Source organism: Enoplosus armatus, chromosome 17 (genome assembly GCF_043641665.1).
Source record: "Enoplosus armatus isolate fEnoArm2 chromosome 17, fEnoArm2.hap1, whole genome shotgun sequence".
Taxonomy (NCBI): Eukaryota; Metazoa; Chordata; class Actinopteri; order Centrarchiformes; family Enoplosidae; genus Enoplosus; species Enoplosus armatus.
The window spans coordinates 17,007,944-17,025,191 of NC_092196.1; the positions used below are offsets into that span (position 1 = coordinate 17,007,944).

The 17,248-nt window shown below is 44.0% G+C and overlaps 1 protein-coding gene across 2 annotated transcripts; it reads left to right on the forward strand.

Moving 5' to 3' along the window:
• Positions 1 to 522: 522 nt before the first annotated feature.
• cdk12 (cyclin dependent kinase 12) lies at positions 523 to 11,370 on the forward strand. 2 transcript variants are annotated; one of them, XM_070922922.1, is made up of 13 exons: positions 523 to 2,255; positions 3,543 to 4,217; positions 5,088 to 5,267; positions 5,352 to 5,491; positions 5,610 to 5,780; positions 6,530 to 6,719; positions 7,742 to 7,798; positions 8,093 to 8,194; positions 8,635 to 8,712; positions 8,805 to 8,921; positions 9,009 to 9,140; positions 9,333 to 9,556; positions 9,737 to 11,370. In XM_070922922.1, exons 1-13 carry the CDS (start codon positions 1,075 to 1,077, stop codon positions 10,180 to 10,182), a joined length of 3,693 nt encoding a protein of 1,230 aa, XP_070779023.1. In that variant the 5' UTR covers positions 523 to 1,074; the 3' UTR covers positions 10,183 to 11,370. The 2 variants fall into 2 exon arrangements, with proteins under 2 accessions (XP_070779023.1, XP_070779024.1); XM_070922923.1 differs by lacking the exon at positions 7,742 to 7,798.
• The last annotated feature ends 5,878 nt before the right edge of the window (positions 11,371 to 17,248 follow it).

Sequence of the window (17,248 nt, forward strand, 5' to 3'; positions counted from 1 at the left end):
CCTTGCCTCTAGTCTATAGCTTCTTGCATGTTTAAAATTAAAAACCCACCATGATCCTGATACTTCCATTTCCTGTGAGACCAATGCTGTGTCTACTTTATTCGTTTTAAAAGTGTCATCTGAAAATCCTGTAATAGTTGACTGATAAAAACAACATTTTCCCCGTGCATCTCTCTGAATATTCTGCGTCGCTGGCGCGCAACCACGAGTACAGTGGGCGGGCAACGTGTTGTGATAGGTCGTTGCTAAGATACGCCCAAGATTGACAGCGTTCCGGTTTCCGGTTCATTCCGCTGTGCGCAGAAGTTGCCAGTCACAGGAGCCACAATGGCGTTTGTAGTCTCCTTCAGATAGGGCTGTGGATGATATGAAATCCACTAGCATCGCCCTAAATATAGGCCTGGTTGATTCCCAGAGCCATTGATAATAAACTGGAACATCTACTGCACACGAAAATACTATGATTTCTAATCAATATTGAATTTATAGGGGATAAAACTTATATTAAAGGGAACATGTAAACAGTACCAACCGGGTCAAGTTTTCATTTTGTTCGAGAAACGAGCGTCTTTTAATGAAGGCATTTGCTTGTTTCTGAATGCTAAGACCGTAATTCTGTGGAATAAAAACACCTTTACTTAACTTGGCACCGGACAAGGACACCTTTCACAAAGGGACTTTTTTCTTTTTTACGAGTCAGCTCGCTAGCCGCCGAGCATTAGCTAGCGGTGCTAGCTAAATTGAGACGGAGACGACACTACAATGCCCCGATGTTTGGTTGGGATCTTTTTCCTTCACTGACTAATTCAAAGTACATACTTTACAGCACTGGAAAACCACCGTGGCATTTTTCTGCTTTGACGAACTATGTTGGCGATCTCCATGGAATGAATTGGCATTGAGGAGGACTGGACGTGAGCGGCCTGGTGTGTTTATTTTGTGTATTTTCTTGCCCTGTTTCTGCTTAGTAACACTTTTATTTTGGGATTTGGAGTAGCTACTGTTCTCCTGTGAATGAATTGCCTGGACCACCGAGGCCTAGTCGCAGGAGAGGTACCGACGCCGGCGTGAGGGATGCCTGGGTCGGACCGACACCATGGGACCAAGAGGAAGCCGGAATCTAGCAACAGCGGTGTGCCACACCAGACCCAGGCCCCGACTCATACCTCTGCTGGAGACAAGACGAGCAGAGACGGCAAGGTGCAGTTAAAATCTCCAATGTCCTCTTCCTCTTCTAAACGTAAACGACATAAATCAACCAAACATAATCGGGAATCCTCGGCGGCACCGGGACCCGAATATTTTACCCTCGGCGATACGGCGCCACCTGGTGTCAACACCGTGAAGCCTCTGGTGGAGTATGACGATATCAGCTCCGACTCGGACACTTTCTCGGACCCACCGTCCTCCAGGCCTTCTGAGAGAGGGGGCGGGGACCGACTAGAGCCCTCACCAGACTACGATAGGGACGATATCGGCAGAGAAGCTGGCGGTAGAGAGAACAGGGGGCACAGACACTCCCGAAAAAAGTCCAAGGACCCTAACAAAGTTAGAGACTCTGGTAATGGGGAACGTGGGTACAAGAAAAAGAGCAGCAAAGACGGTGAGAAGGGGAGTTCTGGAAAGAGCAAGGAGAAGGCTGCCTCGTCAGGGCCCTCATCCAAACGCCAGGTCCAGCCAGAGGCTGACTCTAAACGTGGGGAGCTGATGCTCTCCACCCAGGTACAGCCTGCAGCCAGTGTAGGTAGCACTACTTCCTCCACATCCTCATCTCGCAGCAAGGAGAGCAGCCGCTCAGGGAAGTCTCGCAAAGACAAACAACAGCGGAGAGAAGGCCGAGGGGAGGGCAGCCGCACCTCCTCCCAGAGGAACCGAGCAGACAGGAGCCACCGCAAGTCCACCAAGAGCCACAAGTCAAGCCCAAAGGGCAAGTCTTCAAGTAGGGGTAGCCCTCGCAGGAAGGGCACCAGCTCTGCTCTTTCACCCAGTCCCAGAAGAGGGGCTGGCAGCGAGAGTCCACAGGGCAGTGGGTATGGGCAGCAGGGAGATGACAGCTACTCCAGACGTAGGGTAGCCCAGCAGAGCCCCAGTCCCTACGGGGATATGTCTCGCCGCAGCAGACAAAGATCAGAAAGTCCTTATGGCAGCAGACACAGGTCCTCCAGCTATGAGAGGGACAGCAGCCCTTACTCGAGGAGACGCTCCATCAGCCCCTACGGTAACCGCAGGTCCTCCAGCACCAGCCCCATGTCTCGGTGAGTATATGCTGTTGTGCGCCCTTAAAATCTTGGAAACCCTTTTGGGGATATGTTCTGAGGAGTTAAATGGCTAACACCCACACTCAAACACAAATGTTGATATGGGAATCTAAAATATCAGAGGTCATCAGAGTATTTCATGGAACAGAAGACCAATTTAGCCATCATGCCTTTTTTGGTAGTATTTTTGCGTAGTCCTGACACACATCTTGACTTTTTAAGATCCAGATGACTATGAGCTATTAAATTAAACGAACATGAGCAACCTGCATTGTAAGTCTGGCAGACCTGTTTAACTTGCAGAGCCCTTCTCCCTCCAGCAGAATATTTATTGTGAAAAGGAAGCTGGCAGGATGTAGATGTTCTCCATGTTGAAGGGTGAGAAAAATAAAGGATGGAGGTAGTGTCAAGACAGGCAGGTGACAGCATGGATTACCTTCAGCCGTCTTATTTTGTAATGCAAAATGTCAGTAAACCATGAGCTATGGCTACCATGATGAGGTTAGGGCACAGCAACCCTGGTTTGTGCCCATCAGAGACTTTGATGATTCTCCACTGTTCTCTTCAAAGACAAATTTAAAGGAAACTTTAAAAAACTGGCACCTGGGGGTGAGAACAGGTGATAGGTAATAAAACAAGATATATTTTCATATATAATACCATGTTCATGTTTCCCCCACATCATACAAAGCCAGTCATCTTTTCCAGTTGCCACATTTGGTTGAAGGAATAGAGCTGCACCTCCAGGAGTTCAGACTTTACTGTGCAGTTGACAGATTATTATTTGAGCCTGCCTTGAGAAGACAAAAAAATGTCTTAATTATTATTACTTACTCAGAGTTTTCCTTGTATTTATTTTGAGGAAAACAGTGGATTGTATCTGTGACTGCCACAGACACAGTCACAATAAATATAAACCAGGAAATACAGACGGAACGAGCTACATCACTTCAGAGTCTATCAAAGTTTTAGATCCAATCTGTCCTTCGGTTTTGAAAGCAACAGTTGTTTTACTGTTGGCTTATTTATGTCTATGTTAACTTCCAAATGAAAAGGCCCACATGGTTTTGTTTTCATTATGTGATCGATGGCCATTTTATTTTGTGCTGGAAGAGGTTGTTAGAGCTTACTACGCACTCTGTTCCCTTTTTAAACCTTTTTTTCAAAAGAAAAAAGCCATGCAACATGCTTTATCCTACTCTCTGAATTCAGGAAGATGCAGTCTAATCTAAAATGTTTATGGCGTTGTTTATACATTTTTAAAGATGCGTTTGTTTCATTTAGACGCTCTGGCCGCTCCAGGAGTCGCTCCCCTCTGCACTACTCATCTTCTCGTCGCTCCTCCTCTCGGTCCCGTAGCAAGAGGCATACTTCGTCTGGTGGAGTAGGGGGCAGCTCCCACAGCAGTCGGCCAGCTAGTCGCTCCCCTCCCTCCTCCCGCCTGCCGCTCAACTCCAGCCTGGGAGCAGAGCTCACTCGCAGGAAGAAGGAACGCCAGGCTGCTGAGGCGGCTGCTCGTGCCAGTGGTGGTGCTTCCCCTCTTCCGTCAGCACGGAAATCTGCAGGCTCCTCCTCCTCAAGGTCCACTAAAGCTGAGGCTCCACAGCCAGAAAGAGACTCTGCAGCAGTAGCAGAACCTCTGCCCCCACCACCTGCGCCGTTACCCCAGGATACTCTCAGTGGTGAAGATCAGGTTACTGCACCTCTACCTTCCTCTTTCACCTCCTCTCCTGCACCACCTCCTCCTCAGCCCTCTCCTCCTGTGCCACCCGGTCCAGCCACCCAGGTTCCACCACCGCCACCTCATGCAGAAACAAGTATTCAGCCTCATGCACCCTCAACCACATCGCCAGCTCCGGTTCCTCCACGCAGCCCCGTCCGCCAGACCCCGCTCCACAAGACGTCGACTTTACCTCCCCTGCCTTTACCACCTGCACTGCTTGGAAACACTCAGGGCAGGTGAGGACCCCCAACTGGGATACAGACATAGAGTATATGTCTCACTGCACACGAGACTCAATGCATGCTCATCTCCTGTACAGAGTGAAAGTCACATTAAACTTAAAATACATTTTAATATATATATTTTATTATAGCAAGCAAACAAACATACATACATCTTGATACACCACTCAAGTCATCACCTTTTTCTTTTGTTATTAATCATCATTCATGTCAAGTACAAGTAAGACATTTCAAGAGATCAATTTTAAATATTGATGAGTAAATGTTATTATTTCTGCCTTCTTTAAGCGTTAGTTAATTATGGTCATTGTCATACTACAAAAAAGATAACTGCACACATCTGGATCAAAGTGACAAACTCTGATTTCCCTCTGCCTCTCTTTATTACCCATCCACTTTCCTGCATCTACACACTCTGTAGCTACAGTTCTGCCTTGTTTGGATCAATGAGCACCAGCATGAAGATGGCATAACAGACCTTTCAAAATGGGAGTTGATTGTTGTCAGTGTACTTGTATTCAGTAATTGGTACAAATTCTCCTTTGTACTTAACTCCTGAATGGTACGCCCCTATTGTCAACAGAGACTAAGAGGCACCATTTAACTTTGATTATAGATTATCACATGTGCAAAGCTCCTGTAAATTTAAGATAGAAGGTTCTCGCTGTTTTCTGCCCCACCCATACAATTGCATTGTTTTTGGCGAAAATATGGTGATCTGGGGTATACAATCAAGGAGTGCACCTTTTCTGAGTGTGTATATATACACACAGACATATTTATACATATATATGATATCTGCTTCTCCGCTGTCTCTTTAATCAATTGCACTTTCCTCTAAAACTCTGTATTTTGCGTTGTCAGTCCAAAGAAGTCCACCCCTCCTCAGAGGCCATCTCGAAAGGAGAAGGAAGTCCGCAGCCGGCCATCACTCATTGACCTTCCTTTACCGCCCACCCTGCCCGGAGGTGGCTCCTCACCCCCACAGTCCCCCATCCGCCAGGTTCCACCGCCACCCCAGCCAGTCCTTAAGAAGAGACCAAAGTAAGTTTCTTTTATTACTCACCCACTTCCTTTTTTTTAATCCCACATTAAATCTAATGTGTTTTGTTTTTTGATGGTTTACAGGATTTGCTGCCCGCGATATGGTGAGCGCAAACATACCCAGAGTGACTGGGGCAAACGCTGTGTAGATAAATTCGATATCATTGGCATCATAGGGGAAGGAACCTACGGCCAAGTGTACAAGGCCAAGGACAAAGACACTGGTGAGGGAACATTACCTGGACTTAAGTCACTGTAGTACTCACGTGTTTCATGTAAAAACAAGCAGAGGTCAAATCCTCATTGTGACTGGTTCTCTAAATGCTCTTTCTAACATGTCAGGTGAACTGGTGGCTCTGAAGAAAGTGCGTTTGGACAATGAAAAGGAGGGTTTCCCCATCACAGCCATTAGAGAGATCAAGATCTTGCGGCAGCTCAAACACCGCAGTGTTGTCAACATGAAGGAGATTGTCACTGACAAGCAGGATGCACTCGACTTTAAAAAGGACAAAGGTAAGGGGGTTAGAAATGATCTGCTATGCCTGGGTAATATGGAAAAATTGGTTCTTGTACTTGAAATAAAACTGAGACTAAATAGATTTTGTTTGTAATTTAGATTTTGTCAATGAAAACTTAAACAATTAAAATCATGTACAGTTAAAAGTAACATCATAGTCAATCGAAGCTGAATGGAAGGGAATTTAAATCACAAAATATGTTTTGAGTTATCTGAGCGTGATAAATACACACCCCTAGTAGGTATATTAGAGTTTGACATATGTATGTAAAATAGTTTTACTTCATGTAAACTAATGTTTGGCACCATCAGAAAATACTACACTCATCAACTCACTCTTAAAACGCATCAGACATAAGACAAGAAAACCCCCCAAAACTAGGACTAATATAATTACTACAGTTTGTTTGGTTATTTGGCAGCAGATCAAACCGCTGTGGTCACAGTGGTGATTCACTTTAGAAAAGGTTCCTGCCTTATGTGACTTAGTGATGATTTTACACCTGAAATGTACATCCCATTTTACTGTAGCTGACTGTGCAGTTGTGACAAAGCACAATAGTTGCACAGTTTCAGTAGAGTACTTACTGTTGAGGATTCAAACTTACTGACAAGACGTTAAATGTTCTGCGCTTGTCTTCAGCACGCAGCAACCTTCTCGTCACACTTCGCGAACCTCTAGACACGTGGTTCCTGTGTGTGTAATTGTTTCTGATTTCTGAATGCATCGTCCCTCTGTTTTTAGGTGCTTTTTACCTGGTGTTTGAGTACATGGACCACGACCTGATGGGCCTGCTGGAGTCGGGTTTGGTCCAGTTCTCCCATGAGCACGTCCGCAGCTTCATGCGCCAGCTGATGGAGGGTCTGGACTACTGCCATAAGAACAACTTCCTCCACAGAGACATCAAATGCTCCAACATACTTCTCAACAACAGGTAAGGAACAGAAGACACGGACACCAGCAGGGAAATATTGTAGTGTCCTTTATGTAGACAGTTGCAAATCATTTGCAGTAGAAGCGAGGCCTTTACCCATCACAGCTGTTTAGCAGTAACAGCTGTTTCAGGTGAATTTCGATGTGTCAGTATCACCTACAGGTAGTTTGATTTACTTTTTATTCATGTTTGTTTGTTTATTTCAGTACATCTGATCCCCAAATTCACATTAACAATATATCAACAACTTGGAAAACATTCCTGCAGATGGTTTAAATGCAGCTGTCGTCTGTAAATACTCATGCTAACTTTAATGAACGGAATGCAAGTGTTTGGAGGTGCGTCAGCAGCAAAGCTAATTACTTTGCTACTAATTTAATTGGGCGCTTCAAATAACAACAATGAAGGAGAACAGCAACTTCTTACAGATGGTTGCTCAGTAAAATTCTGCATCCAATCTACAAACACTACAAGATGCGACGGAAAAGTGAGCTAAATGACCTGTAATAGCCAAGATGCTGATAAAAACTAGCTGAAAATGTGGGTTTTGCTGTGGAATGGAGCATTTCGAGCCACACTGCAGTTTGCTCTCTCTCACTGCCCTGCTACTGTACACCTGACTGTAAATAGAAACCTGGAGTTTGGACGTTTGTTGCCTCACCTGTCCCTAACATGAGTCGGGACTGAGTATTAACAATCACTTTATTGATTTAGCCTTTAACTTCAAAGTGCAGTCTACATTTTTCATGTGATTACAATGTTAGTGAACTGAGACTTGTCAGTATTTAGTAACTTGAATTAGACAAAAATAGTTTGCAGTAAAGGCCAGTTTCATAATTCTGTCTTGTTTAAATGTAAACTAGTTATTCAAAATAACCGGCCTGGCTCGGGCGGATGTGTTGAGTTGTATTAAGTGTCTCGGGGTTAGATACTGTAGTTCTCAGTTGTTTGTAGCTATTGACAGAGCGTGTTCTCTCTTGAGCCTAATCTTGGATTTGTGTTATTTGTTTTTCTTCGTTAAGAGGTCAGATCAAACTGGCTGACTTTGGTTTGGCCCGGCTTTACAATTCAGAGGAAAGGTAAGATAAGAGTGCTAGATATTTTCTTCTTAATGTATGCTTTACGGAGACCTCATCTTCTTGCGTCTATGATATAAATGTATGACTAAATGTGTGATGATTGAAGCAGTAATTAAACCTCACCATGAGCGTTCTTCATTTACAATCACTCTCCACTAGATGGTGGTGTCTGTCACATTGTTGTCCTTCAGAGACATCCCAGTTAGTGAAAGCTGAAATGTTTGTGTTTGGGCACTCTGGGGCATAGACGCTCTATGAATGTGTACAGAGTCTCACGTCTTTTCTTTCCCCCAGTCGGCCGTACACTAATAAAGTAATCACACTATGGTACCGCCCCCCTGAACTCCTGCTGGGAGAAGAGAGATACTCTCCAGCCATTGACGTATGGAGCTGTGGGTGAGTATGACATTGTCATTGCAGCACATCTCTCTGTTCATTCATGCTTAAGTTATTGGAAATTCAGTTCAGTCAGGCATGAGTGACTTGATTTTCTTTTTACCTGTGTGCTGTGCCACCTAATTCTAACTTGATTTATAGCAGAAGACAGTTCTATGCATTTTAGTTGTTTGTTGTTTTTCTAGCATTATGTTCAAAAAACCCCAATAATTAACATTAATTTGCACTAGTCATACACTTTGTTTTATTTATCATGATTACTCATGTCAGAGGGGAAAGTCTTTATTGTAGGATGTGTATTATTAAAAGAAATAGGATTTATTGGTCACAGTCACAAACCAGAGATATTCACACTTTGACACATTTTAAAACTTAGTTTAAGCTTGGTAAGTGGGAGTGTATATTTTCTTACTACCTCTATCCATTCTGTCATGGCTCAGGTGCATTCTGGGAGAGCTCTTTACCAAGAAGCCCATCTTCCAGGCTAACCAGGAGCTTCTACAGCTGGAGCTCATCAGGTAGGCTGCCCTTTCCTGAACACAACACGTCAAGTAATAACCTCATTTCTTCATCACTGACCCCGTCTTTGCCTCTCCGTCATTTCCTTTAGTCGTTTGTGCGGGAGTCCCTGTCCTGCAGTCTGGCCTGACGTCATTAAACTTCCCCTCTTCAACACCATGAAACCCAAGAAGCAGTACAGACGGCGACTGCGGGAGGAATTTGCCTTGTATGTAGCCATGCTGCACTATGTCCGAGTAGCTGTGATCAACCATTTGTCTGTTTCTACAGTTTAAAGCTCTCCCCTTCTACACAGTTTACCTTCCACTGCCCTGGACTTGCTGGACCGAATGCTGACCCTTGACCCTGCGCGGCGCTGCACATCGGAGCAAGCTCTCAACAGTGACTTCCTGTGTGACATTGAGCCCAGCAAGATGCCGCCGCCAGAGTCAGTAGCCCCATGGCCTCTGCTTTCACCTTTCATCTATATAGTAGTGTAGAGTATTGTAGTATTATATATGTATCTTTTTTTCTCATTGTGAGAGATAGCTGAAAAATAATAAATGTACGCTGAATACTTTTTTATTTCTTATGTATCTAATTCATGACATTTTTGCATGTCTACCCGCTACGTCTCCAGTCTTCCTCACCATCAGGACTGCCACGAGTTGTGGAGTAAGAAGAGACGACGTGCACGTCAGAGTGGGCTGCCCGAGGATGTGCCTGTGCTCAAAGTGCCCCGTAAGGATGCGACAGGGACCTCCAGCGGAGAGAACAGCCGGCCCCAAACCAGCCCGGCCGGAGCCCCACCACCTCCACCAGGAAAACCGCCCTCCACAGCCAACTTGGAGCGTGAGTTGTCAGGTAACAGTTGCCTCTCACAAGCATTTACTTGTGTGTAACTGTATACTGACATACAGTTTGCACTGCTCGCAAGTGAAAAGTAATTTAGATTGATGTGGAAAAATGTTCATGGACCTTTTTGTTTGCACAGTATTGCATTTTCATAGTTTGAATTCGGGTTGTGTGAATGTGTCTGTTCAGGCCTGGGAGTTGCTGCAGAACAGTTGAACCAGGCAGAGATGGCGGTGCTGCTGAACCTCCTCCAGGGACAGACTGACCTCAGCCTGCCCCAGGTGGCCCAGCTCCTCAACCTCTCCAACCCAGAGGCTCTCAGCCAGTCATTGTCTGCCCTCAGTGAGGCATCTGACCACCAGGGGGCTCCAGAGGACCAGGCCCAGTCTACTGCCAGGTCCCAGCCCCCAGAGCCGCCTCCTGAACCCCAGGAACTCTCGCCGACATCCGGAGACCCGCCACTTAGCCAGGAAGACCAGGCCAATCTGCTGGCTCTCATTTTGGGCCACATCATGAAGCCACAAACCGAGGAGCAAGGCGATGAGAGCAATGGCGTCCAATCAGAAGAGGCACTAACGCGCGAATCGTCCGCCTCTACTACTGATCGCAAGGGCAAGTCCGGGTTTAGTCTCTAGAGGGTGCAAAAAAGGGGGAACCAAGGTCAGGTGGAAATCACTGGGGACTGCATGAATGAATAGAGCAGGGCAGAGAACAAACAGAAGCTGACTGAGTTTGGGCGCTCAAAATTCCTGTATACTCAAATTAATTACACTTTAGACTGATTAAATCAACAAAATTATCTATTAACCAAATGAATTGGGCTGTTAGACTTCTCATGCACCCCCACCCCTTCTTTTATCCCTGACATTCCTTAAACTCACCCCACTCACCATTGTCCTCTTTTACCACCTCACATACTGAAAAATGCAAAAGAAAAACCTTGCAAAATGTCTGTCGAGTGTTTGTCTTCATGTGACCCTGGTAACCAGGCAACGGTTTGGTGCACATGGACATCTCTCACTGGTGTACTCAATAAACCAGAAGAAAGTGCAGTGTTATTCATTGGAGTGAAAAGAAAGGTTCACACTGTATTGTCCCCTTCCACGTTTCTCCCTCTTCCTTGTTTCTTTCTCACAGTCTTTGTTTCTGTATCTGTCCCATCATCTCCACACAAGTTTTTTTCTTCCTCACCTCATTTTCATTATAAAGCAGGTGTCATGGATTCTTCACTGGAAGCGATGTTGCTTTGAACAGTCTGTAATGTCAGCATTTTTATGAAGAAAGTCTAATAAATTATCAAGTGAAAATAAATGTATTGAATCTTTAGACCTCACCTGCATGTGTTTCTTTTAACTTTGGTTTGTCACACATTTTTTTTTTGTTTTTAACTGTTCACTCTGACTCAGATATTAGTTCAAAAATGTGATTAGGAAGTTGAATAAAACTGTTGACTATGCTGCTGACACTCGAATGGTAACAGTCCTGTTTTCTTCTGGTTGTTTCTCCTGTCAAGGCCTCTGAAACTCTTGCACTGCTGTAGGCAAACAAATAGACTAACCTGGTTTAGTAATCTTGTCTTGACCTTTGTAATACTTAAAATTCTCATGCATAAGTCACCCTTTCTGTTCATCCAGCTGTACATGCCCTTCCTAATGTTTTCTCACCTAGTTCCCACATTTTCCCTTTCGTTTAAGGTGGTTATTTGGAGGAAAAACAATTACAGCTGCAACAATTTTGCATATATTAATGCAGTTATATTGGTTGGTTGTTATGCACCTATATAGTGAAAAAATTAAATGTTTTACTGTGTTTAATAAACATTCTTTAACAGTGATGACATGTCACATTAAAATGAAACGGCATTTTTTCCATTTTCAACATTTAGATTTACTTTACCTGGACAGGTACATGACTGTAGACTTTCCATAGGCCAGACATCTTGTTTTAAGGTCTGGATATTTTTAGTATTTATTGTGCCATACCTAAGCAATGGCTGTAGGTAAACAGAGTTAACTTTGTTGCAACAATACTGACCGATATGTTATGTATGCCCTTATAATGGTACTAAAATGTACGCCATGTGAAGATGCACTTAGAGTGCTCTGCCCTCCCTCTTGTGGTGAAGGTAGGAATGTCAACATTGTGTAACACCATGTCAGGCCCGTTTGACAAAAATACATTTTTACTTTCCGTAATTGTCAATCATATATAGAAGACAAATAAGTTTAAGGGTTATTGTATAAATAGCTCACATGCTGAGGTTAAATGTTATATTCCAAACATGCCTTGATACCTAACGTTTTGTCCTCTGTCCTGTTTGGCCCCTTCAGACGGTGCAGCATCAAAAAGGAAACTGCTTGGGGCCAACCAGGTGCCTCTATCTGGTGAGCAGCGTCCACCCTCTCCACCTGGGCCACCTCCATCAGCTCCCCTCCTTGGAAATGCCCAGCAGGCTGGGTCTGAAACCCAACCCAGCCAGGACATCAGTCCTGCTGTGGCAGCTGCCTTACTCCAGCTCATGTCTCAGCAGGACTCGGAAGCTGGGGCTCCTCAGCGCAGCAAGGACCCCTCTCCTGCTGTGGATGCTCCGGCCCGGGGACAGCCCCCTCCACCCTGGGTTGCAGACTCTCCGCCTAAACCTTCGGCTGCAGCTGAGGCCCCAGCAGGACTGGTGACTGCCGCTCCAACCACTGCAGCACAGTTCCCTAAGGACCAGGACCTCCGCTTTTCCCATGGAGCTGCCCGCTGACCCTCAATCCCCCGGTGAGACAGACCTAGGTATCTTGGGATGGCTCCAGCAATCCTGGCCTGAAGGGGGAGGCAGAGGAAGAGTGCAGAGAGACACCTACAGATTATGACGCACTGGACCATGAGCAGGTAGCTAATGTTGAATCAAAGATTTTGAAAATGAATGTCTGAAAGAAAGAGATTGAGGGCCTTTTCAGGTCATGAACATCACTGCCCTCTGAACAAACTGACCCGTTGTATTGGAGGGAGTGTTTGGACCTGGGGTCAATCTGACCTTTAACAATCCAATTAAGGACAGTCACCACCTGCAATCCCTTACTCCTTCCTGTCCGCTGAAGGTCCTGACTTGAATGAAGTTTAGCTTCCAAATTGAGTGCCATGCATCTGACACTCAACTTAGAAAGCAGCTGTGATACTTTTTTTTTTCCTGAAACAAATGATTGTCATGTCCACTGCAGTGCCCACTTCTAACAAAGTTATCAGTGTTGTGGAGAAAGAAGTCACTGTCCTCCACTCTGTGATGGAGTGATGTCTGACAGTGTGATGGAAGATGAGCTGAAGCTAAAATACTGTGTATGGGTATATTTGAGGCAATGAGTGCACCAATAAGACTGGAGGACCATGAGTTTCCCATCAAACATTACTTGCTGTCTAGCGCCCCTTTTTTCTGCCTTGTGCCTCCTTTGTGACTCCGGCGACCCCTGAATGAGCTCGGCCTATTGGGGAAGTGTGGGTTAAGTTTCTGCTTTGGATGGCACCTACAACAGTATACATCTACAGGACTATTTTTTTTTTATTTTACCCAAAGGCTGTAACATATTATATTCTGTCTGTCATCAACCCAACTGAACTGCAACGTGCTCTCGGCCCACATGAAGAGTTTCCTTCCTCTACATACAGCAAACCTCTGTGTCGTAAGAAGCTTAAGCCTGTAGCGCTCACTTTCCTGTCTCAAATATGGATTACACCACTACATTATGATCAACTGCTCCATAAATACACACGCTATTCTGCTAGTTGAAGTATAAAGCTAGAAACATGTATACACACACACAGAAACTGACTTTTCCCGGCTTTCCCTGGTGGGCTCTGAAAGCCTTATCTAATATGTTGTCGCCTCCCTGCCAACTTGTGCAACAAAAGCTTTTTCTTTTTTGGTGCAGTTATTTTCTACATAAAGAAAATGATACACGCTTAAAAAAATAATGGTCCATAGTTCTGTTTCCATTTTTTGCTTTGGAAAAGGAAAGGGAGGAGGAAATGGTTTCACGTGTCTGTAAAAAGTAAAAAAAATATTTTGTAATATGTGTTTTCTTGGTTCAGTTTATTAAAGGAAGTTATGCGACCAGTCAAATTGTCTTCCCTGGCATTTCTGAATGTTTCTGTAAAGTGGCCACTAGATGGTAGACATTCACTCGTGCTACAGCTCAAACTCCAGGAAGTCCCCACAGTCAGGCCTCTGCAAAGTCTGATCGAAGTTGAGAACTGCAGTGTTGGCTAAGTTACACACCAGATTTCTAGTGTTTCTTGTTCTTCTTATGACCTGGAAACTCATGTTGGCTCATTTTCATTGTAGAAGCTACTTTGACCAGAAACATCAAGCAAGGAAAAGTCATGGATCACACAAGGACACAAGTACGATCACTAAACTGGAATTAAAAAATACTTAATTCATAATCTTAAAACTTTGTTTCAAACAGACATTTTGGATTGTTTATTTTTTCATTATTTAAGATTTTGTTATTGTTGGTAAAATGCAATCTGTTGTATGTCCTTTTTCTCTTAACAAACACAATCTGTCTGCTATCATGGCTGGAGATAAATGCTATTTTAAATAGATAATAAGATAAATGAGATAAATAATTTGCATGTGGCCAAACTACATTAAAAGGACGTGGATGGAAGCTCATTTAGGACACTATAGATATTAGTTGCAGTTTAAGTGTAGTTTACATCTCACTGTTTCACATTAGGTTTTATAATTAATTGTTTCCTGCACACTGCCTAATATGTGAAGTATAGTTTGACCCAGCCAGACAGTGATGTGAAGTGCTCCCTATGCATCAATCTTATTTATATGTTGATTCCTTTACCACTTGGGTTGATCTCTTTATGAAGAGCCTGACAGGCAGACAAGGATCATAAACTGCAGATTGGCAAAGACAGAAGCCTGCGAGGTTCATGCAGACTAGCTGTGTGTGTGCGCACGCTTGTTTGTGTGTTTTTGTGTGTGCTAGGATTGGCCTCATGCATACCCAGACCAGTTCCTCACTTGGCAGGCTTACAGAGCCGCTTACCCCTCTGGCCCACCAAGCAGCTGAGCCCTCTGGGTGAGAGATCCTTTCAGAGTGGAGGCAGTGGGAGGCTCACCTGCCCTCTAGCACAGGCTCAGTGTGAGTGAGATGAGACAGTGCAGTGCGTGTGTGTGTGTGTGTGTGAGGGTGTGTACGTGTATGTTTCTGTCTGATGCTTTCGCCCATCGGGACTCCAAATAATAGTGAATGTGCCCGCAGGGAGTTTCCACAGGAGAAGTAGTGGGCAATGCCAGTGCCAAGTCACAGAGACTAGACGAATAAATCAGGACTGAGGAGTGAAGAGAGGGAGGTGCACGAGGCTGGGCCATCAATCAGAAAGGCACCTTATGGGGAATGCCCATAAATGTGCCATGCTGCCAGTCTGAGGCACGCACTCGCCATGGCAGACACAGCGGCATTCAAAATGGAGCCTCCATTTTGGATGCCGCAGCTTCACCATCAGCTACAGTGATTTTGGTGTACTTCCAGACAAATATTGAATTGATTGACAGTCAATTTCAGTCAATTCATACCAAATTTTATTCATGCAATTGTATTTTTTTTTTTTACATCACTGCTTGGTGCAGTTTTCTCAGTCCCTGTGCAAGCTGAATGCACACATTTGGAATCTGCAACATACTTTATCATAATCTCAGCAGTTAGATACCCTTTCTCCAATAGCAGCTTCTTCTAAAATTATGTAAAATGACGAACCCAGCAGGTCACACATCTGTCTGGACCCTGCTGAAATGCATCCCAGCCACTAGACAAATGCTGCTGATGAATTTTGGGCAAAGGAACTCCTACCAGCTACAATTGCAAGCAGTCAATCATAGTTTATGTTTTGTTGTTGAAGGTCTGGGTTAAAGCTGTGAAAGTGGATGGTGACCTTTCAGCTGCTGCTTTCTTAGCCACAGCGCTCATTATCATTTTTCAGCTTTCCTCAACAAACAATGAAAGAATCTGTCTTATAACGCCTGGCAAACCAGTCTCTCTACATTTTAATTTGGCAGCAAACTCACTCAGGATGCAAGAAAAAGTGGAAGAAGAGGTCAGACTGGGATGGAGAAGACGAGATTGATGGACAAGGAAGGAAGGAAGGCAAACGCTGACTGGCTCTGGAGGGAAAAAGTAAGCAATCTACTTCTGCATTTCAATTTTCAGTGTAAGTAAACATTTGAGTCAAATCAATATATACAAAATATACAGTATTTAGATAAACCTGAGTGCCTTGACTCTCAGCTTTTCAGACTGAGATTGAGATTTATTAACTCACGTCCATGTTAACATTCAAACGTGCACAGTTAGAGATGTGACTGATGCAGGCTTCTCCAGACAATACATAACTATGAATTCTGCAGCCGAAGCACTCCATAAATTCAATCACTCATTTTTATGGCTTTTACTCGTTTACTGTAATAAATTCTAAATCACATTTGAAGGTAAAAAATAGGATCTGCACCAGTAAAAGTCTCTTAACTGACTCTTAAAAACAAGTTCATTTCTCAAGCTCCAAATGCTCAGGTATTTTGTGTGTGTCTGTCGTTCTACCAGTGTGTGTGTGTGTGTGTGTGTGTGTGTGTGTGTGTGTGTGTGTGTGTGTGTGTGTGTGTGTGTGTGTGTGTGTGTGTGTGTGTGGTAGGTAGCTCCTTTGTGCAGTGTAAATCTGGGCCGCTGTTGTCTCTCTGAGCCATGCTACGGTTTGATGTTGAGTTTGATGACTGAGGCTGTTTGATCAGTGACTATGTGTAAACTCAGGGAGGGAAGAAAGGGACTCCCTCAGTCCCGCATCGAAGAAACACAAACACACACACACACACACACACACACAAGCAGAGTGATCAGCAAAGAAAGGCTAGTGTCAAGCCTGAAAACGGAACATGTAAAAAATGATATTAATAGATTTAAAAAATCATGCTTTTGAATGGATATTTGGTTATATATGGATATATAGTTGAGCAACAGAAAACAACATTTAGTTATGAATGCATCTTGTGTAGTGAGTGAATTGTGCTGTCTTCATCAGATCCCTTCTTTGTCTTCTATCAAACAAAATTTAATGTCAGTCATTTCGTTTATGGCTACATCTTTATTTATGTGATATTTCGAAAATTGATTGACTTTATCCCAGCAGTGATATATGCTTTAGTGCTGCAACAGCATGCTTTATTGATGCCATAACACCATCTCCATTTCTTCTCAGTTTATAGTTTTGTGAGAAACTGCTGTCACACACACTCGTTATTTCTTTATCACTCAACAGCAGTGAGACCAACTAAAGAGTTTTTAGGAGGCTTCTGGATTGGCCAGATGATACAGATGTGTGTTGATTTTATGTAAAGTCACTGGTGCCAGATCCTAAAACCATAATAATCTGGAATCACATTCACTCCTTTGGTATAAAATCCACCTTCACTAAAGCATTTGCTTTTATCTGCCCCCTCAATAATCAAAAATGGAAAAAGCTCAAAAGCAAGAAGACACCAGCTTTTTAAAAATCATTCTCTGACCTTTTTACAGTTATCTCCACTTCAGCCACTTCTCTGCGTGATGCTGCACTTCTGTGAGCCAAAGTACTTTTGCAAGGTCTCAGCGTCTCATTACCAATTCAATTCAAAGAGCTTCATGAGCAAGGCAAGATTATTGTCTCTCTCTCTGT

Excerpts from the sequence above, each read along its gene's own strand:
- cdk12 (XM_070922922.1), top strand. The coding sequence starts at position 1,075 with ATGCCTGGGTCGGACCGACACCATGGGACCAAGAGGAAGCCGGAATCT. Across the intron at positions 8,195-8,634 it reads ATTGACGTATGGAGCTGTGG|GTGCATTCTGGGAGAGCTCT; the intron begins GTGAGTATGACA and ends GTCATGGCTCAG. Across the intron at positions 8,922-9,008 it reads CTGCGGGAGGAATTTGCCTT|TTTACCTTCCACTGCCCTGG; the intron begins GTATGTAGCCAT and ends CCTTCTACACAG.